A 23,502-nucleotide genomic window follows, 5' to 3' on the forward strand; every position below is an offset into this window, starting at 1 on the left:
GTTAAGTGTTTTGTCAGTGGTTATTTATTGTGGTTTAGTGTTTTGTCAGTGGTTGTTAATGTGGTTTTAAGTGTGGTTAACTGTTTTGTCAGTGGTTATTCATTGTGGTTTAGTGTTTTGTCAGTTGGTGTTTAATGTGGTTTAGTGTTTTGTCAGTAGTTGTTAATGTGGTTTAGTGTTTTGTCATTGATGTTTTATATCGGTAAGTGCTTTGTCAGTAGTCGTTAATGTGGTCTAGTCTTTTGTCAGTAGTTGTTAATGTGGTTTAGTGTTTTGTCATTAGTTGTTAATGTTGTCTAGTGTTTTGTCAGTAGTTGTTAATGCAGTTTAGTGTTTTGTCAGAGGCGGTAAAAGTAGTTTAGTGCTCTGTTAGTGGTTGTTAACGTGGTTTAGTGTTTTGTCAGTGGTTGTTTAATGTGGTTTAGTGTTTTGTCAGTGAGTGTAAGTGTGATTTAATGTATTGTCAGTAGTTGTTAATGCGATTTAGTGTTTTGTCAGTGGTTGTTAATGTTTGTTAATGGTTTCGAATGCGGTTTTGTGTTTTGTTAGTGATTGCAATTGTGGAAAATTACAAGGTTAAACCAACCACATGATAAAAATGGATTTTAAATAATGATTATATAAATATGCCGAGGCTGAGATATATTTTTTTGGATCTCTTATCTGTTTTAGATATTGTGTTACGGGTATATAACATTGAAAAGTGGCTGTGCTTTTCTCGCCGTCATATCTGTCGTGTTAAACTCACTACAATTTATTTAAGTCTTTAGCTGGTATTATAAATGAGACATCACCAGTCAGCCTCGATCTCAAATACGCTATTACACCACAATAAATTGTTAACGATGCATACATAACAACTGCAGAGACAAGTAAACATGTTTCTCTTTCATCCTAGAATAACAGTGTGTTACAGTGTATTGACGCCCTGAAACTCAAAAAACAACCCAAGATAATAAATTCAGCGATTGGAAAGTATAGTTTAGATTTTCTGTATCGTTGCCAAAGACAGGCATAAATTGTTTCTCCTGGCCATTCATTAATAGCAATGGACATACGACTGTATAGCTGAATTAGTCGCCAGTGGCGTTTTTACGAAAACCTGTCCCCCTCATGAAAATTTTTGTGACCCCTGCACGCCCCCCTCACCTTGTGTTTCCTAGAAACCCAACTGTCAGTCGCAGGACAGGGAATTGTCGAGACAGCTCTTTTCACCTTAAAGACTTTCAGAATGTTTATTTTACAGTCATAAATAAAATACAGAAATAAAAAAGCATAATGCTGAAATGAAGTTACCGCGAAGGCGCATGGATTATATTTGGCGCAATCCGTTTGCTTGCACATTTACAAGTTGTCCCTACTAATCGTATGTCTTAAACGTTGTACAAATGCTTTTTAATCCACACAAATATGATGTTTATTTGGGCCAAGAAGGATTATTAAATAAGGCAACTGTTGACACATATGATATACTGTAAGCGGTAGTGACCTTTGATTCACCACGATACTTTAGAATATGATCTATCATGTAATCATCTTTGCCACCAATGGTATGCCAATATATGATATTTGTATTTGGCGTATTTGAACTGAAGGTCGAAACTGTGGATTATTTATTGGTAATATTGATATGTGTCTGTACAGACGACTATAGTATAATCGATTGCTTTGTTTTCAACGTGTGTTATCCTTGTTGAGAATCTACTATACTCTATACTCTACATTCAATGACGTACGTTTGTTATCTCAAAGAATTTTCGAAATGAAGGATTGATAGTGGCTAGTAGTGACTCGATATGTTGGGACATTATGAGGATAAGAATATGGATGGTGGATGGGCATGGGCAGTCTTAATAGTCAGTTTCTTGCTAGTGTTTCTACTAGGAGTCGTTCAACACAGTACCGGTATCATTGTGGCTGCCATTTTGGAATGGATTGGTTCAATCAATATAAGTGTATCGTTAATGGCAGGTTGGTGGCTTTTAAAGATTACTGAATAAACTGCTCAGGCTATAGTTCAGTATTGAATCTGTTTAAACCTTCAAAGTACATTGTACTATAATTTAGATGGTTAACTGTGCAGTCATACAGAATATGTATGTATACCTTAACCTTACATGAAATTTTCACCACGCGGTCAGTTGAGTGCAATAGAATGAGATTTGTTTATTTCAGTATCAAAATGTTTCACGAATCTCCAATATAAAATGTTAAAATGCATTGTTTTCTAATGAAGCCTATTATATTTTTGCTTCCTATTGGCTAACACATGTTACCAGCTGATACAACTCAAATAGAGCTGTATTTCGGCGGTGAGCTTTGAAAATTATTACTGTTTGGCTTAGCTAAAACAAATCCCTTTTCAGAGTATGATAAGTCAAAAAAAAAAAAAAAAAAAGAGAAAAAATTGCGCACCTGTCCCTTTAAGGCACATAAGTATTATTTCGTAAATTATATATCTGATACTAGATACACGAGCAATATAGTAGTTTTGCCATGAAGTATATTAGTTAGTGATAATTAGCAATGCAAGAGCCAAATTTGTTTATATTTTTGATCTATGTAATATTTAACACATACGGTTATTTTAAAGGTCCAATATGCGGTATAATCACAAACAGAATGGGATGTAAATATACTGGTATAACTGCTGGGATTGTGATGCTGTTTGGTTGTAGTATGGCATCTTTAAGTAAATCCGTCTGGGCTCTGATAGTATCTTATGGTGTCATCACAGGTAGATATTTTATGTTAATTCCCAGTAAGCAATGGAGATAAATATGCTCATATATTTTGTTGTATAAATATTGTTACGTACCCTAAAGGTCAGCATACATGATATACACATTATTCAATGATAGAACGTGTAAAAGAAAACGCAAATAAACTATACAGATTTTATTTTGTTTGTTAAAAATGATTTAACTGACGTAAATAATCTAAATGCTGTGGAAGATCTTGATTATTTAACGGTTATGGTAGAGTTTAACTGTGTAATACATGGCCTTAAACAAGTTCTGTGTATTCATTCGTATTGATAGTTGAACTTTGTTCCCTTCTTTTTAACAAGAGCTTAATATGTTGCTGATCACGTACCGTACAGTCGGTACGTTTTGGCGCAAATGAATGGGGTATGACAAGGATTGGTTAGTTTCAGAGGACACTTATTGTTAGGACCGATCCCCCGTTCGGATACATGCACACATGATTAAGCTTATATACATTTGTCCCGAAGATGCCCCTTAACACTGGTTTGGCCTTCTGAAACCTACTTGTTGTGATAATAATCCCCCCCCCCCCCCAGTAGATGGGTTTTAAATTCCAACCTCCCAACCGCCGCAACCGGAAATACAAAAGTGGGTATGCTTTTGGACGGTTGGGTGATTAGGATTTAAAACCCACGCTTATCAGAGCACCATATCGATCCATAACGTATCATTCCAACTCAATGCGTTGTTTTATTTTAACATTGTTTTTCAAATTATAAAATCAATTTTGTTTCTTTCATATTTCATGTTTTGGACTTGGTATTGTGTATGTTGTTAGTTTTGTTGCCATTGGCGAATATTTCCATCGATTACGCGCATTGGCATCTGGATTAACGGCATCCGGAATTGGATTAGGAATGTTCATTGGCCCATTGATTATTCACAGTGTGATCGAGAAGTATTTGGTTCACGGAATGTTCCTGCTAATGGGAGCAGTGCTGTTCAACGTGACAGCGTTGGCTATGTTGATAAGGCCTTCGCCATTTTCAAAGAGAAAGGAAACATCGAAAGAGACAGAATCAAAAGAACGTGTAACTGTAACGGACACTCTGGCTGATATATTACATATCATGAGGAATTTTGGCTTTATGTGCTACTTTTTCAGCATGTATGCTTGGTCAGCGGCAGAATCCGTCGTGATGATTTTTCTACCCATGTACGCTGAAGAGCAAGGATCAACGAAAATACAAGCAGCGACCTTATTTACTGGTTACGGTATATGTAGCTTGATTTCCAGACTGGTGATTGGGTTAATCGCTGGACACGTCAACAAATCATTATTACATGCATCATTATTAGGACTAACCGCTATGTTGCACTTATCTTTTCCATCCTACTCATCAGAATGGACGAATCAGATGATGTATAGTGCTGCTTTAGGTCTATATACAGGTGGCGCCACGACATTACTCAGCCCTCTTACAGTTGAGTTCCTGGAACTGAAATATCTACCTCAAGGATTTGGTATATTAGCCATGGCATCAGGCCTTGCTTACCTGACCGTCCCTGTTGTATCAAGTAAGATATAGTTGAAACCTTTTGCCAATAAAGTCAAACTTGTATTTATAAGTGGCATGGGGAATGCTTGAATTTGGCCGCTTTTGAAAGATTTATATTTCAAGGCATTCCTGGTACAGAAAGTTTCTCGAAGGCATCAGACCTTGCTTACTCGGTGGTTCATGTTGTATCGAATACGATATACTTGAAACTGTCAGCCAAAAAAAAAAGAAACATGCTTAAGGCATAGAATGCATAAAATGAGTGGCTTGCTCCAAGTGTCATTTTAAGGCATCTCTAGTATTCTGATTTCAGACAAAGTTTATTGATTTTATAAATTCGGATTAATTCAGGTCTTTTTTTTTAAATTCTAAAGTTCTGATTGGGATTCGATATCCAAAATTTGGTTCAAACTTGATATCCTTTATCTTTAATTCAATGATAACGCATTAAGAGAAGTTTCGTTTCGAGCTTGTACGGCGGCTACAGCAAACTATTCCCAACTCTATCACCATTCCCAAATCTATCACCATGACCATGAACGTGACCACTAGAAATGGAATAGAAATTAAAGCGTTTGTGTGACGGGATTGAGGATGAAAACAAACGAAACTCATATTTCGTTTCGAGCCTTAGAACATAGTTTAATATGTCTTAAAAACGAACGAATATTTACATAACTAAAATTACGAAATAATATATTTCTTTTATTAAAGGTGAAATTGTGTCAAGAACTGGTTGTTTGTCGTACGTTTTCTATTTAGCTGGTATGTGTATATTGTTTTATTTTTTATTACTGGCACAATATGATCTATATCTCACCTATCTCATGGTGTGTATGAAGTTCACAGATATAGATATCATAGATTATGATATGATCTACTATCAATAATCACTGGTATAAATGTCACCTTTATTACATGGTGTACTCACAGATTTAGCTTAAAGGGGTAGAAGCGGCTAAGTTTTGTTTTGTAAAGATGTTTTGTAAATTTTGTCGTGTATCGGGAACACTGATGGCATCAATTCGCACCATTCCAATTTTCAAACAGACATCTGTGGTTCCTGCAATTCCATTAGAATAAGTGTTCGATGTCGTCACTAAACGCAAAGTATGTTTTATTACATTACTTAAGTGGATACGTTTTAACTTTAAACTTTTTCTACACAATCATTGCGCTTGTTTGTGTTTTTTAGTTAGACCTCAACAGTATTTTATATTTTTTTGGCAGGAGGTATGGTGTTTTTGGGATGTATAGCAGCCTTAATTGGTGGTGTATTTATAGAAAGAAGGGCGGCAGATGACCACACTATGCTGGAAGTGGAACTAAATGATAAAGTTAGTCATATAGAACAATTAGAACGGGAAGACTTAATCTTGAAGAATGGAAAAGACAATGAAACAGTACTGACAGGGTTAATCAAAAATAGAGAAAGCGATGTTACTTGATGTTTCAATAAGACTTTGCTTTTCTTACTTTGCAAATTGTGTTATTACTTGTCTGCGATAGCTATTTTCGAGTATTTAATATTGTATTTTTTTAACGGTTTCGTTTCCCCCCTATATACGACACATGTGTGAAGTTGAATATAGGAATTTAAGATCTTTGAATAATGCGAGGACGAAATACTATAATCTGCCTCGGTGTCGAGAAACAGCAAATAGTATCTGTATCAATTGAACTTCATGAAAAATGTACCGCCATAGGTCTGAAATCTATTACAAATTTTAACATGACAAGCTATTACAAACGTCAACATGACAAGCTAATACAAACTTCAATATGACAAGCTATTACAAACTTCAACATGACAAGCTATTACAAACTTCAACATGACAAGCTATTACAAACTTCAACATGACAAGCTATTACAAACTTGTATTCTTGTATCACAGAATGCAGCGATTTGATTGAATTGTACGCCAACGAATACAGCCAATCATAGCCCTCTATTCAATATAGCGTACAATACAATAAAATCGCTTCATTTACAAACTTCCATGATACAAGAAAGGTGGCTATTGCAGGTATAAGACGAAGTTCGTCATAACTTGACATTGGAAGATGTTAAGAGAAGAGAACTGGTTATGCTTGTACGTGAATTAATTTGTATTATGTATTATAATAGAACAAACACCGAATGTTTTGAGTGAAAGTACACATAAAATGTTACATTTCACTAAATAGCAGTCTGATTTACATAATCTGATGATTCAAATGTCACTGTGGTTTGCTTTCACATTTCTTGTCAATAATATACAATTTCTATCAACTGGTAAACGTAACAGCTGGTAGACAGATTTTAGACAACCATATCATATCAACGTATAGGGCATGTATATTGTTACATTAACCTAGCATGTGATTGTCACCTACTATTGATTAATGTCAATATAGGATCTTGACGAAAACAGTTAAAAAAAGCTACAAAAGCAGACTGTGGGCGCAGGGCGCAGAATTACTCAACTGTTAAGGCTGTAGTCCAAATTTGGCTACTCTGTGGAGGTGTCATAGTCGTAAGCTTCTAGTCTGAGAGGGTTCTCTCAAAAAAATCTTAGAAAAAATAAATTGATTTGGTGCATTCTGAAACATATTTGAGACAAAAACTTATAAAAATCAGTTTTTTAGATTTGTTAAAAATAGGGTTGGGGTACAAACCTTTTTTTCTAGGGGGACAAAGGCCTACTGTAGAAAAGATGGAAGGACTCTTCTCGTGTCGTGTCGTGGGTATACTCTTGGGGGAAAATTGATAACATCACAAGTAACTGAAAAATAGAGAACTTGTACGGCGGCTACAGCAAACTATTCCCAACTCTATCACCATTCCCAAATCTATCACCATGACCATGAACGTGACCACTAGAAATGGAATAGAAATTAAAGCGTTTGTGTGACGGGATTAAGGATGAAAACAAACGAAACTCATATCTGAGAGGATACTTACACTCAAACAAGTTCGAACAACTTCATTGACCTACCTGTGAAAACTTGTTCACTATACTACCTGATCCGCAGTCCTGGGAACTATCCAGCTGTTGCTGCACGAAATAATCAATCATATTGCGCTTATTGGGAGACAACTCTTGCAAGATTTTATTCTTTCTCTTTGAGAAATTAGTTGGATGGTCTACGAAAGCTAGGCGATTTATTTTAGATTCTACAATCGTGACAGTCTGCACTTCGTAGCGCAAGTTGATACCTCTAAATCTGTGTGTATTTGGAAGTTAATATCTACTCCCCTCCCGACTCATCAGAAAATAAGTAAATACAATTCTGATCTATTAATGTAATACGAGTCCAGTCAGCTCTGCAGGTCCGTAGCTACAGGATGAACTAAGTATTCACCAGAGGCTGGAATAGAGGCATTACTACAACTAAACACCATACACCATTGTCCCTCCAGATATATTACTTGTCCCTCCGTACAATCTAGTCTGGCCTCGGTTATTTCGGTTATTGATACAGTAGCATAATATTCGTTCTAATTCGTATTATGTTAATGTTATTCAAGCCGACTCTAGTTCGTGGTTCGTAATTCAAGCTGATTCTAGTACATGCACCGTTGCCTGCTCGATTGCTGATTGTATTGAACGGGGCAACAAAGGGTGCTATGCTTCGTTAGAGTTCTAGTTTATAATTCAAACTGACTCTCGTTCATGTTCGTTGGAGTTCGTGATTTGTAATTCAAGCTGACTCTAGTTCATGCTTCGTTAGTGTTCTATTTTGTAATTCAAACTTAACCATTCCTCGACACTTGAAAAAGGATAATATTTCGAAAACCGGTTCGTGTCAATTGCTTATTTCCATTATGCTCCCCAACTACAACAACCACTGGCAAGAAGCCAGACATAGAAACACTAATCGTCCAATATCACGTACCCTACAACGGCCCTGTCTTCCATCGACCTCTACCACCTACCAATCGCCGACCACCAACCAACCCATCCAGCTATATCCCACCCCATCGCCGACCTACCCACAACACCTACCAATCAAGAGGTATCCATCGACCTGACCAACAACAGAAACGACTATCAGCCCACCGACGCCAACCAGTCCCCACTCATAAGGAGGAAGAACCCTTTGTGAAGGTGTTCTTCCAAGTTTTGCAGTGCCTCCATCATTTGGCAATCCTTACCCTTCAACAGCAAGGCCAACCAGCGTTTACCTTCAAAAGTCTCTGAGTTGGATAGTTTTATCCGTCCAGCAATGAAAACATCAGCTGTTGGCGCGAATATTAGATCCCTCAATCGGACATGGCTCTCTAAGGTTACGCAGGTCCTGATCGACCATTACCAAACCACACTTCAAGAGAAGCTGACCACCATTCGTACCAAGTCTTTATCATCACCTGCCGTCGACCGCATCGTTTCTCATGCCCTGTCCTGGGCCCGTCGCTCCTATGGGAAACGTCTCACTCAAGCTGTAATCAAGTTCTACCAAACAATCAACGAAACAAAAACCAGAGTAACCATATCTCTACCATCTGAAATGGACACTACACCTGCACCATCTAGAGCCACGACGCTGCCGAACCAAACCCCTAAACGAGCCCGAAGTTCACCTACTCCTAGTCCAGCAGACATAGGTAAACGCTCTCGTAGAGAGGGCACTCCCCTTCTCTTTTCACTTTCAGACTCGTCTTCCCCTTCCACACCATCTGAATCTTCACCACGTGATCCAGGATCCACCAACCTTTCTTCCTTCTGTGCGTTTTTGGACTCGCAAACCACCCCTCAGTCTCCATCCAAGTCGAGACGTGTATCCAGACCTTCCCCCCTCGAACCAGATCCCAGTCCGTTCCCAATGCTACAATTCTAACAATTACCAAACCAGTACCAATTACACCGTCGACGAGCACTATATCCGCTACCAAACCGTATTATCACCAAACCAAGGACAAATCATTATGGAAGCTACCCGCTCTAAAGAAATCTACCTTAATTATTGGATCATCTAACCTGAATCGAATTACCAAAACCATTTCAGACACTGAAATACATTCTTACCCCGGTGCCCAAATCCATCACATACAGTCAGTCCTGGAATCATACGACCATGATCCCAAACCTACTACCATTATTCTTCATGTAGGCCTCAACAACCGTGATCAGCTACCAAAGACCTCCTTTAACCAAGCCCAGAAATTAATCGCCACAGCCAACAAAACCTTCCCAAACTCCAAGATCCTCTTCACATGTATACCCATTTCAAATAAAATCTCGAAGAAAGCACAACAGAATCTCAGCACTCTCAACAACATGATGATGGAGTCCAGTATCAACAGCGCAACAATATTACCACCCTACGAAGAAGAATTCGAACCAGTTGATAATCTTCAATGGTCTCCAGAAACAGCAAACAGCATTTATTTGTTTTGGATACACCTGCTTCAAGCATCGAGTAAGTCTTTAAACTAATTACTGGGGATAAAAATACTGAGAGGCCACCGCTAGGCCAAACTGTAGTTAACTTGAAAAATGAAATGAAATGAATGGAGTTTTACGTCCTACTCTTCTGCACCTTGTGAATGAAGGGGGAAACCGGGTTGAAAAATCCGAAGGTATTATCTCGACCTATGCCGGGATTGAACCCTGGACCTTCAGGTTAGCGAGCAAGCGTCTAACTCACTGAGCCACCGCGGCTCCTGTAGCTAACTTGAGCCGTAAAATTCTCACACCCCTTCAGCATTCAATCTTAGACCGTGGACTTAAATTTATTCCCACACCAAAGATAGCTAACTTGAATTATCTCCGACCATCCATTGAACGATTTCAACGAAATCTTAGCTGCACATATTTTTTTCGAAACCACCCCCCACTTGGTGCTAGAACAATGTTTATTCCTAAATCCACGTGGACACCCCCTCAGGCCGCTGCTAAACTGCTAACATGATTAACAAGATTCTTGCCGATTTAGTCAAAACTAGTTATCTCAAACAGAAACAATATGACTATCTGTCTGCCAAACCTGATTGTCGCGAGAGACATTTGTACACTTTGCCTAAAATCCACAAGAATCCAACCAAGGAGTGGTTTATCTCGAATAAAATCCCTAAAGGCCGCCCGATTATATCTGACTGTGGTAGTGAGTCATATGCAGTGTCAGAATACATTGGTCATTTCTTACTACCTCTAGCATGTCAACCTTAAAGACACAACCGATTTTGTCAATAAGATAAAAAATCTTCGAGTTCCCTCTAATGCGATTTTAATTTCTATCGACGTTTCTTTTATGTATACCAATATCGATAACACTACTGGTTTAACGGCAGTTCGTAAAGCTTTTAATAGAAACCCAGATCCAAACAGACCCAACGATGCAATTTTACAGCTTTTAGAGATTTTTCTTAGTCAAAACGATTTCACATTTAATGGTAAAACATATTTACAAACTTCAGGGACAGCAATGGGCAAATATTCAAAAAATAAGAACTTAAATGATAATATTGTTCATAGTAAATTAAAAACAATCAGTACATAACAGATACTATACTTCTCGCCCATCGGGCGAGTTATTTTTTCTAATTTCAGATCAGAATAAGAACAGACGAAAACCCAATATCAAGACCCTTAATCCTAATTTCTAAATAAAGTGTCTGCTCCACCCTAGGTCTGTACATTTGGGAGAATCAAATCCTCCCTTCCCCGAAATCTAGTTCGTGCTCCGTTAGAGTTCTAGTTTGTAATTCAAGCTGACTCTAGTTCATGCTTAGTTAGAGTTAGTGGCTTGTAATTCAAGCTGACTCTAGTTCATGCTTCGTTAGAGTTCTAGTTTGTAATTCAAGCTGACTCTCGTTCATGTTCGTTAGAGTTCGTGATTTGTAATTCAAGCTGACTCTTGTTCATGCTTCATTAGAGTTCGTGGTTTATAATTCAAACTGACTCTAGTTCGTGCTCCGTTAGAGTTCTAGTTTGTAATTCAAGCTGACTCTAGTTCATGCTTCGTTAGGGTTCTATTTTGTAATTCAAGCTGACTCTAGTTCATGCTTCGTTAGGGTTAGTGGCTTTAAATTCAAACTGACTCTAGTTCATGCTTCGTTAGAGTTCTATTTTGTAATTCAAACTGACTCTAGTTCATGCATCGTTAGAGTTCTATTTTGTAATTCAAGCTGACTCTAGTTCATGCTTCGTTAGAGTTCTATTTTGTGATTCAAACGAACTCTAGTTCGTGCTCCGTTAGAGTTCTAGTTTGTCATTCAAGCTGACTCTAGTTCATGGTTCGTTAGGGTTAGTGGCTTGTAATTCAAGCTGACTCTTGTTCATGCTTCGTTAGAGTTCTAGTTTGTAATTCAAACTGACTCTAGTTCGTGCTCCGTTAGAGTTCTAGTTTGTAATTCAAGCTGACTCTAGTTCATGGTTCGTTAGAGTTCGTGGCTTGTAATTCAAGCTGACTCTAGTTCGTGCTCCGTTAGAGTTCTAGTTTGTAATTCAAGATGACTCTTGTTCATGGTTCGTTAGAGTTCGTGGCTTGTAATTCAAGCTGACTCTAGTTCATGGTTCGTTAGAGTTCGTGATTTGTAATTCAAGCTGACTCTTGTTCGTGCTCCGTTATAGTTCTAGTTTGTAATTCAAGCTGACTCTAGTTCATGCGTCGTTAGAGTTCGTGGTTTGTAATTCAAGCTGACTCTAGTTCATGCTTCGTTAATGTTCGTGGTTTGTAATTCAAGCTGACTCTTGTTCGTGCTCCGTTAGAGTTCTAGTTTGTAATTCAAGCTGACTCTCGTTCATGGTTCGTTGGAGTCCGTGGCTTGTAATTCAAGCTGACTGTAGTTCATGGTTCGTTAGAGTTCGTGGCTTGTAATTCAAGTTGACTCTCCTTCATGGTTCGTTAGAGTTCGTGGTTTGTAATTCAAGCTGACTCTAGTTCATGGTTCGTTAGAGTTCGTGGTTTGTAATTCAAGCTGACTTTAGTTCATGGTTCGTTAGAGTTCGTGGTTTGTTATTCAAGCTGAATCTAGTTCATGTGGATTCACAACAAATCAGATTCAATAGCAACTGTAGTATAGGTCAATTACAAAGATTTTAAGCAACCGGTCCAGGCCATCTTTTGTCGAAGACAAAGAGGGACTGGGTGATAGAGGCTAACAAAGGAATGGATTCGGGGTCAGCCACTGCGATGTGGTCACGCATCCTTCCATCAATTTTTAATAAACGAGCTTAGACCATCTCAGACTATCAAACTCTACTTTTCATTTAAGACCGTTTTTCTGTGTCAAATACTACGCAGGTTTATTTTTGTAAGGGAAAAAAGACCAAGGTCCTAAGTAGGGTTGGGAAATCAAACTGCCTTAAAAAGAACTATATTTGTCAGATGAGATTATTCGTGGAAATCCTCTGTTTCCTTCCCCCTATGTTTGTCGATTTGATTTTAAACCAGTGATAAACGTGGTTACCACGTTTTAAGCTGGAAATGGCATGTTAATCCCAGCGTCATTAAGGATTTCTAATCCGTTTTTGACAGTTATCGGATGTAATCAGAAAGAAAATTGATTATAGTACGCCCCTTTATTATGAACTATTCTGCCATAAGTTACCAGTGGTTCGCCTTACAATGAATCTGGTACCCTCACCTCACTTTGTCTTTGTTTTCATCTGATTTCTTAACATGAGTAAACCACTGATGTGTCACGTGAATAACGTCTATAAATCTAGAGCAAATGGGAGATAATTCTGACTCTTACTTTTCTACTCAATGTTCTTTTAAATAGTTATATATTTACTATCTTACTATCTATCACATTGTATCAAAATCATGGCAGTATTTACCAATAATCAAAACACTTAAGGTGTGGGCACACAAACGGTCATGGGTCGGATATTTTTGTCTCCGACTCGAATCTTGAGTAAAATCTGTGCCCGTCCTTCCACGGCAAGATTATCGTGTCGCCAACAGGATTTATAATATCACATAAGTTTGATAATCGTCTCCGATAGTTTTATAGTCTGCAAGACAGACGTCATCATCCAATCAGATTCCCTTTCCTTTCAATAGCATGCTCAGCACGACAAGGTGAAAAACGACCGACTGGAGATTTTTGTCTCCTCGTGTGCCAGTGCCAGTCGTTGAAACAAGACTCTAATCGGCAACAAAAGTCTCCGACCAAGACCTCTCGTGTGCCCGCACCTTTAGTAATCATCCGACAATCTACATAATAGTACTGGTAAAAATGTCTACGATTTAACACCGTTGTAGGGTGTTCTAAGGACTTCGCTTTGAATTATTTTATTCCATAGCGCATTGTACTTGTCTGAATATCATTTCGACAGAAATCCTTGTCACTTCAGGCTGTCCAGAAATGCAGAACGATTTCCACGTGCACTTTGTTGAAGGTTTCTTTGTTTCTTTGTTTTTCATTTGTTTTATGATGCTATGTTTTCTGTTGTCTTTTTTTTTTTCAAACCTATATATTTCAAAATATACTCAAAAAATGGTATTTCCACTTTCTTCCATAAATGCCAAAAATGTCTGGGGAAGCCTCTATCATCCAGACCCCTTTATCTACGTGCAGCTTCTATAAAACATTTGTAAATGATCGAGTCTACAATGGCTATTGAATCTGATTGGTTGTGAATCCATATCCGTTTTGGTGATGGAAACATTAATTATAATAATTCAGTTATTATGACAATTTCTTCGAAGTTTAATTCTTTGCTCGAGAAATCGATAAATTAAACATCCGCTGATAGAAATATCAAATATAAACTGACAACACTTGTGGAGATGCCAATTGTTTCGGTTGTAAACAAGTCGTTTGAGACTTGTAGATCCAATATGCCAAATTGTTGTCATCTCCCTTGAAAAAGACGTAACAGAAATTCATTGAAACATCCCAGACTATAACCTCGTCGTAGATAGGAATAGTTTGGGCGTCAGAGACTATATCTGGGGCGACTATATAAAGCTTTAACAATTAGAATAAAACAGATTGTCTTCAAAGGCTATTCATATAAGAAGCAATCAAACTCTGTCATATAAATTGGAATTTTCAAGAGATAATCAATGAAGTATTTTGTGTTTCAATATTTCAAACAAGAAACGAACAATTGTTATGCTTTGTAATTTTCGAGAGATTATCTAAGGTTGAAAGAAATCTATAAACTAATAACTAAAAAAGACCGACGATAACAATATATCATTACACTGAATAACTTTATCAATATTTACTTTTTCAAAAATATAATTTCCTTTTGATGCCATTTTATATCTATTTTATAATTTTTTTGATCATTTTCCTACTCTTCTTCAATTTCTTAAATATCAAATGATAAATTAAGTACGGATTAATTCGAATAGGGATATATTTAGACATTTAACAGTGGATAATCTAAAATAGAAAAATTGTAAAGATGTGTAAAAACCATAATTTGAACAAATTTGTTAAAGTTGACCTTTCATAAAAATGCAAGAAGATTTTAGCTAGTGATAATCGCATTACTTCCACTAGAAATTTGACGTCCGGACGAAGTTTCATAGGTGAAAACAACAAACGGTAAAACCGCCCATATAATTCTAAATTTGTCTGGCAACACAATTGAAAAATTCTTCATTAATCAAACTTGGTTTTCCCAAAGGTGACTCCAACTGTGAGCTGTTCTGTATCATGACTAGCAATGACATAAGCGGGCGGGCGTCGTGGCTATGTTAAGAGGCCATTCAGGAGCGTATCTAGAAAAAGTCTGAGGGGAGGCCAGAAATAAGAGATCCTTTTGAGCAAAGGTCCGAAGGGTCGAAGCCCCTTTAGGTTGGGGAACTGGGGGCTGCCACAGGCTCCAAGAAGCCAACGGATTTCAGATAGCCTGAGATGAGCTTGATATTCACTTCAAAATAAGACCTTTCACAGGCCTGAGGGGAGGGTCTCCCCGTAAATAGGCCACTGTCAGTATAGATCATCAGTATATCAGTATAGACTAAGTTTGATTGGTTGGTTAGCGTCCGCTTCACCAGAAGTTTATATCAGAGACAAGGTAGTTGTTGGTTGGTGACCCAACAGAAGCTGATATCGCTGACTAGGTGGTTGTTCGTAGAGGACAAGTTAACGTCCGCTTCCACCAGAAGCAGATATCGCAAACTAGGTAGTTGTCGGTAGTAGGATCATTTATTAATGTAGGAATATATGTATGGAGTACATGTAATAACTTTGTTTTTTACTTCATAACACTAGATATACTTTAATTACGGACCCAGGCCTTAATAGGAGTATATACATATAACAATGACGCGTTAATATTACTTTACATCTTGTTTCAGCGTCTCATTAGCACTTGACAATTATTAACATTTGTTGACTTTATTAAAGAAAATGTATAACCTATTGAGTACCAATATTTATTGAATATTCTCTTATTATCAATACTGATCAACACCATATTACTTTAGCCTTGCATCACTTCTTTTTTCAACAGCTCAATGCCTGTAATGACAGTTCTTTTGACGTAATCCAAATGACCCGAGAGCAAAAGCTTTCCATCTTTGTAAAATAATAATCTGTAAATTTCCTGAGAAGTGTCAATCAAGTACACAATTTCCGATAGACTGATCTCCCTTTGAATCGGGGGCTTAAACAAACAAAATATTTTCAGATATGGCACCAAATAAAGATTTCATTGTGGTTAATTTGTCAATCAGATAGATTGATCCCGTTACTCTGAATAATATTTGTATACGAAAACAATGACACCATATTTCATGAGAGGTGTACATTAAGCGTATTCATCAACCCACGCAGCTGTAATGGTAATGACTAGACTAATTATATATCCCTATGGAAAGATGGACTCTTTTGAAGGAAACTCTGCTTACGCTATCCTGTCTTCGTAAGCAAGTTTTACATGTTAAAAGGATTGTAAAGAGGTTTTCTAAAACTATTTGTGTGTCGGGGTCAAATTTTTCTTCAATACGTTACAGTTTTTGCGATAGTGATATAGCTATAAGGAGATTTACAAGACGTCTAACTGACATTGGACATTGGTTCGTTTTGATCATAAGAGAAATAGAACAGGCTTTCGCCTATATAACCCTTTTCCTTGATTTCCTGTAAAATCAAATTATGCTGGAAGCGGATGATAACTTTTCATGAAACAAACTAATGCAGGCTTCATTTTTGAATGCATATCTGCCAAACGTCAAAATGTACAGATACAAAGAGCAGAATCCGCATTATGGGCTATATCACTCCGGTCTATTATTGAATAATTCATTGACACCTCAACTATATTGATATCTCTTCCATTAAAAACAATTAACAAGACTAATTAGGTGATTAATATCTCCAGATATATTATATTAGACAATTACACAGAAGGAGCTGTTTCCATCGATAATATTGTCGCTGTTTATTTCAGTGTACAGTGGCAACTAATGTCATCGATTTAACTGCAAGACCATTGCAAAATCTATGTTAAAATGAGGGAGGCAGAGTGAGATTTGGTTGGATTGAACCCATTGAAAATTTTTTTTAAGTTTGGACGTTGTTTTAAATGTGAAGCATTTGTTTCCGTTACGCTACGGCCTTGTTGACTGTCATAGATTTGTCTCATCGAGATGTTTGAAAATAAAATAAATCAACGGTTGGGAATTTGCTGATTTATGCAGCGAATTGGAAACTTTTGTCTTTGTATTTTTCATGACTTAAAGATCTGAAGATTGTTAGTTTTTGCGTTTTCTTGGCCTGACGATATATCAAAGCAATAGGTATCGTTGATTCGTGAATAGGGGTGGAAATAGTCAAGATATCCGGGCCCTTATCTTATAATTTCAATGCCGATATAAGATTTTGTAATCAATATTCAGATATTTTAAGCTTGAAATAAAAGATTCTTTGGGCAAATATTATCGATGTAAGAGGTAATTTCGGACTATTATGCCTATAGTAATTTCGAGATTAACTAATGATTGTATTATACGCAATTCTGTAGCGTAAAAAACAAACAATAATTCGAGTTATTTGTGTGATTTTGGAAGAAAAATATGGCCATATAACAAACAATATTAATTCCATGTATGGTTTACCATCTTGTCTACTTTAACTTTGCTCAAATTACGTTTCAGATAACACAACATGTTATTATTCAGGCAGGATGCAGAGACCTGAGCCCCGCTTGGTTAATGTTGTCATTTCAATTTTCTTCAGCTGTCAATCATTCGAACTCCAAAACATCTTCTTTTCCCTTGCTAATACTTTATCTCAGAAGAATTGAATCTATTCTATTTAGGTGTAAGGAAAAAAACCGATTATGCTATAATGTGATGTAGCTCTAAAAAGTTTCGAATAACAGAATATATATTATACTCATGACAGTCATCGTTTACCAATATATATATTTGGAATATTTCGATTGTGATTTTCAACAATTTTCTATGAGGCAATATTATAAAATAGGTCCGGGAAACATTAAATCGTTGTTATGTTGCCATTCATTAAAGATGTATTTGGTGAATTCGAAGTAGGATTTTACTGTACACAATCTGGGAGCAGGTATTCAATTGTATTAGATTTTTAAGCGATAGATTACAGCCTTGGTTTTAAATTTTGGGACTTTTCGTGCAAAATTATTCCTGGACATTTTCAGTTTTTCAGTTTAATTCTTGGGTTTTAAATTTTTGGGACTTGCTTTTTGTGCGAAATTATTAATGGAGTTTTTTCAGTTTTGATAAGGAATACGTCGTTTTATTTAGGAAATTTGAAAGTATTATTACTCCTTTGAGAATGCTTAATTAGATTGTAAGGCAAACACATATTACATCTATTCTATAAAACATATAACTATATATAGGCATTGTCAAATGGAAATAAGAAGGTTACAGAAAGTTTTTTCCTTAAATTAAATTTGCCCTGTGGTTGCACCAATTCGGTGCTATTCACCTATTGTTGGGGTGGTTTCACTATCGTCAATTATAATTTATCCAGTAAATTTGAGGTGGGTGGGTAGATTGCATAACATCCGATCAGACGGAATCAATCTGAAAAGCCAACTACATCCATAGAATATAATATATGATTTATGCCAATCAAGTCCAGCCAATGATTAGCCTGTGAAGGTGTAGGCCAATAAAACTGGCAGCGTTAATGAATAATGAAACGAGTGGGAACCAATCACACTATTACTTGGTATATATTGCTTTACAGAACATATTTCTTTCATTTCAATATACCTTCATAATACTACAGAAACGTAAGTTACATTTTCATTGTTTTTTTTTTAAAATTGTATTCTTTGACTTGAACATTGAACATTTAGGAAATCGTCGTTGATCGCAAAGCTACGTCTAGTTCTTTGGATTTGAGATTTGTTTTTCATGGTGTTCATGCTACCTTTTCGCTGGGCACATAACACCATTGAATTGTAGGTTGCTAATCAGAAGATAGACGATTGTCTGCATACAAATTTTAATTCTTTTAGACATGATTTTCCCCGTTCAACTAAGGCATCAGATCACCTTCTCGTATATTGTCCGTTTATTGAAATCTCCTTTTGCTTTGTTGGGGGGTTTTGTTTGTCATCCGTTTTAACATGTTCATTTATGATAGCTTTAAACATTTAGCTCTTAAACTTAAGGCGTTGTGAAAATATTTATATGATATATTTGAAAATCAAATGATCTTCGAAAATAATATTGAGTAGTTCTTTTGTACATTTACTTGTAATATTCAGAGAAAAATAGAATTGGTAAATTTGATGCTGGGCTGCTATTCATTTGTTTGTTATTTAGAACGAACTTTGAGCAATGGAATGGTAGATATTAACATTGGTTTTGAATGTAGTTTTCCAAATAGAACTGATTTTTATATCAACGAGATCTTGAATTAGATGTTTGATCAACTAATGTTGTCAGATTTAGTCTCTTTGGATATATATATATAAGTATTTAAGCGAGTCAGAAAAGCCACAATTGCTTGAGAGGATGAGGGATGTTTATCTTCATCCTGCCCTTTCTTCATGAACGATAGATGTGTTTCCCCTCTCTTTTTGGGGCACGGGGGTACAGAGGGGGGCTTTGGTTTTTGTAGTTTGTACAGGGTAGTAGAAACGGTGACTAGGGGGATGAAAGGGTCACTGGTATATCGCAATGAAGATTGAAAGGGCACGAGGACTGCTGGAACAGTTTTATGGGTAAAAGCTATCATTAATTGTTTTAGTAAGATGGAAGTTCTGTGTAAAGGGGAAAAAAGAATTATGTCAAGAATCCAGAATTTGGAGGATACTGTTATCATATTGACTCATAAGAACTATTTTCAAAATCAATTTCAGTCAATCATCTGTTTTTTTCGTTTTCTTTTGGTGGTGATTGGCATCCATGATCTAACGGAATCGTTAAGCAGCTCTTGGTTTTGGGGTATTTAACGAATCGTGAATTCTTAAAAGATATGCATGGTTAAACATGAACTTTTCTAGCCACTTATTAATATCGGCGTTTTTTGTTTGGCATAAATTATGACAACTTTGATGCTCTTTAGTCATATTTCTACAGATCATTATTTACTCGCCAGATCATGGATGTAGTAACCTGCAGAAAAAAGACGAAACATTAAGATCTGCGTTTAAATCAGATATAATTTTTAATTTAATTTCATCAATCAGTTGGAAAGGATGCTAGAATTATTTACATTATTGTTAAAAAGGTTTCAGAAAAGTATAACTATCACATGAATATAGTTGAACTCCACCATGAACGAAGATGTTAATTTGAAGAGTCGCATGTTGACAAGAAATGTGTTATTTTCACTCAGAATCAGAATGATTATTGCTAATTAGACTAAGTTGATGACTAGTCGTACAGATTAATTAACACAACCATCACACGCCATTTAATACCATCTAGAGAGAAGAAACTATATCCATAGACATCAATACATTGTATAGTTGTACAGATAACTGTACATAATATTGACATAGAACTGGACTCAATCAGACATGTCAGTACTTGTGACATAGATTTGGGACTTTTCTACAGGTTGTTGACCAGTGTCAATGTCAGTTGTCATGCAGCGGTTATGTCTAATATCTCTGAATGAACTTATGATAAACTTATGTGACAGTTGTACAGAAAACCCAGAAATTAGGTATCTATTCTGAAGATGTTATTTATCTTTTCTGAAGTTGTTTGCTATCTTTTCTGAAGTTGTTTGTTATCCATTCTGAAGTTGTTAGTTATCCAATCTAAAGATGTTAGTTATCTTTTCTGAAGTTGTTAGTTATCTTTTCTGATGTTGTTTGTTATCTTTTCTGAAGTTGTTAGGTATCTATACTAAAGATGTTAGTTATCTATTCTGAAGTTGTTTGTTATCTTTTCCGAAGTTGTTAGGTATCTATACTAAAGTTGTTTGTTATCTATTCTGAAGATCTTAGTTTTATTTTCTGAAGTTGTTTGTTATCTATTCTGAAGATGTTTGTTATCTATTCTGAAGATGTTTGTTATCTATTCTGAAGATGTTTGATATCCATTCTGCAGTTGTTTTTTATCCAAGCTATTTGATATCTATTCTGAGGTTCTTCGTGATATATCTGATATCTGTTGCCGAAGGTCAAGATATCGCAGGTTAATTAGTAGTTAGTTGTCGTGATGGTTGGTCGTTGGATCTGGATCAATTGGATGGTTTGGTTATGTTGGTTTGATAGATTGTATTTATGTATATCAGGGATTTTCAACCTTAGGCTAATTATCCGATTATACAATCCATCAAAGATCCTAAAATGGGTAATAGAAATAAAAAGGTTGAAAATCCCAGATGTATACTATGATGTAACTGACGTTTAATATTAAAAATATTGACTGGTCATTTGATACTTAGTGACTCTAATGTTAGCCCTGCTCTCTGTAATACTTCCGTAAATTGTTACTGTGATTTATCCTCGTTATCATTCCCATGTCATTTCAGATTTAGAATGATACCTCAAGTTATAAGAAGATATTACCCGGCTATTATAGCCATTATTATGTGTATTGGTATCACCATGGCGTCTGATCTGGCGGAGGACCAGGTTCTCTCACCTGAAGATCTTCGAATGCTTCACTACGCTGCAGATAAACGTTCTCCTAACGATGGTGAGTTTGAGATTCGCTTGAAATTTGGAATTCTATTAATTTTTCTGTTTAGGTTCAGAAAAAAATAATTTTCTTACCAAACTCACGATCGGTAGTCAGTCCACGAAGAAAGCGAAATACGCTTTTTACAGAATTCTCGAAAAATAGTACAATACATGTGCCAAAATATATTGTTTGATATTAAAACGAAACATTTAATACAAAATTAGAATTCATTTTAAGGAAATATTAATTAATTAATTAATCTCAATTTATTTACCTTTTAGATTTAACGAAAATTTTATTAAAAAAAATGAGATTTCGAGATACAGAGCCAATGTTAAATACTTTAAGACAATACCATGCAAGTAAGTTAAATTAAATTTGTGTTAGTTAATGTTTCAGTTAATGATTGCTCTTTGAAGACGGGCAAATCTAACACCTTCCAAGTCAGTGCTTCCGAGAGTCGGTTCTCACCACTAATACCTTTCAAAGACCAGGTTACGGTCAGTATTCTGTAAATTAGTAGTGCGACCACTTTGTATCACATATCTTAAACCATTTGTTTATAATTTCAGTGCCTAAATCAAAACGTCAAGAAATGCTGATGAATAATTTAGCTGCCTTACTCTCGGGATTAAAACAAAGACAGGCAGAATCTAATCTACGAATCCCAACTTTAAGATTTGGTTAATTTGTTGCAGGACAAGAGGCTATGCATGATATTAGATACGGATGGGGGATTTCGCCATTTTTTCTTACCCTTATTCAATCACCATACACCATAATGACAAGTCTAGAGACATATTCTATATTATACATGGAAGCACTAACCATATGATATTTCAATCCAGAATTTACCGAAGTATATCACACTAAATATGGTCAAATAATGGAAAACGAGTGGTCATCGAGTAAAAAATCATTGGATCATCAAGCTGCCCAAATATTGGAAATGAACTTTCCACAAAGACGACGAAGAAGGTCGACTTTTTAGTCATTAGTGCAATTTTAAATAAATTTCCAGTAATAATTACGAGGTTCAAATAAGGCTACCCACATAACGTATCAGAAACGTAGTTTGAAATCCCTTGAATTACACTGCAACGGATTGCAAACTGTCATGTACAAGGATTCACCTTGATTTTAAAGTCAATTGCAATACCAATTTACTTATACAATGTAATGATATAATTTTGAATTAAAAATAAAACTTTTGTTTTAGAGTAATCGTTGATATACTGCTAATCAATCAGTTAATATTATGGATATTAACCCCCAGCCCCTAATTTCAAACCAGTTGTCATAATGATGGATCAGTTGCATATCCCAATCATAACAACAGTTGTCATTATGAAAGAATGATTGTAAATCCAAATCATTACATCGCGTCAATAGCAGAAGATTCTGTTTTGCCACCAAGAACATGGACTTTAGCAGTAAGCTAATAACTTCAATTTTAGTACATAGATTTCGATAGGAGTTTACTGGCCTTTTTCATGTCTATTTGTACCATTCAGATTTCAAATCCGACGTCTATGGTGGTTAATATCGCTTACACAATTTGCCATGACATCATGATATATATCTGGTCTAGTCATTTTGTCGAACAACCGCGGATGCCGAGCTGATAACGGTTCAAAGCTATGTTGTTTCGTATAGTACAGTCTTTTTCCTGGATGTATATGAATCGCAGTCTCGGAAGCGGGCTGGTACAAATATAGAATCCCTGATACATCACACACAGGCTCTTTCAAATCCAATCCAAGACATTGTATTTGCAATAGTGAAATTTATTGGTTTGAAATGACCCCCTCCCTCGCTTAGTAATTAACACCCATATACCGGAATATCTCATACAAAAGGGTTTGGAATATGATCTAGAACATTGTTAATGACTTAACAAGAGTTTGATATTAAACTTCATTGTGTCGCTGTCTCTCATTATCAACTATTAATCAAGTCTGTTAAATTGATAATGAAAGATTCCCGCTACAATAAACAATTAGTTTCCGTAACGACTTTATCATTTTTTTTTTACATTATTTCACATCACTTGATAATCGTATAACTGTCTAGATATTTTAACTATTAAACCTATCATATTTCTTTTGTTACGTAGTTCAATTATAGATTTAAATATTGTGTTTAAATATCACAGGAAATGGGGACTTTGTAATGTATCTTCAAGATATTGTGTTTTAGTACTT

The 23,502-nt window shown here is 36.0% G+C and overlaps 2 protein-coding genes across 2 annotated transcripts; both read left to right on the forward strand.

Moving 5' to 3' along the window:
• Positions 1-3,625: 3,625 nt before the first annotated feature.
• On the forward strand, positions 3,626-6,878 carry LOTGIDRAFT_238635 (hypothetical protein; the record flags this gene model as incomplete). Its single annotated transcript, XM_009050817.1, has 3 exons — positions 3,626-4,286; positions 4,982-5,032; positions 5,498-6,878. 3 exons carry the CDS (start codon positions 3,626-3,628, stop codon positions 5,713-5,715), a joined length of 930 nt encoding a protein of 309 aa, XP_009049065.1. The 3' UTR covers positions 5,716-6,878.
• Positions 6,879-9,528: 2,650 nt separating this feature from the next.
• On the forward strand, positions 9,529-22,517 carry LOTGIDRAFT_238636 (hypothetical protein; the record flags this gene model as incomplete). The annotated part of the gene is made up of 5 exons (XM_009050818.1): positions 9,529-9,670; positions 18,438-18,441; positions 21,147-21,313; positions 21,580-21,660; positions 21,871-22,517. 5 exons carry the CDS (start codon positions 9,529-9,531, stop codon positions 21,984-21,986), a joined length of 510 nt encoding a protein of 169 aa, XP_009049066.1. The 3' UTR covers positions 21,987-22,517.
• Positions 22,518-23,502: the final 985 nt, after the last annotated feature.

The sequence above is a fragment of the Lottia gigantea genome, assembly GCF_000327385.1.
Source record: "Lottia gigantea unplaced genomic scaffold LOTGIsca_156, whole genome shotgun sequence".
In the NCBI taxonomy this organism is placed as follows: domain Eukaryota; kingdom Metazoa; phylum Mollusca; class Gastropoda; family Lottiidae; genus Lottia; species Lottia gigantea.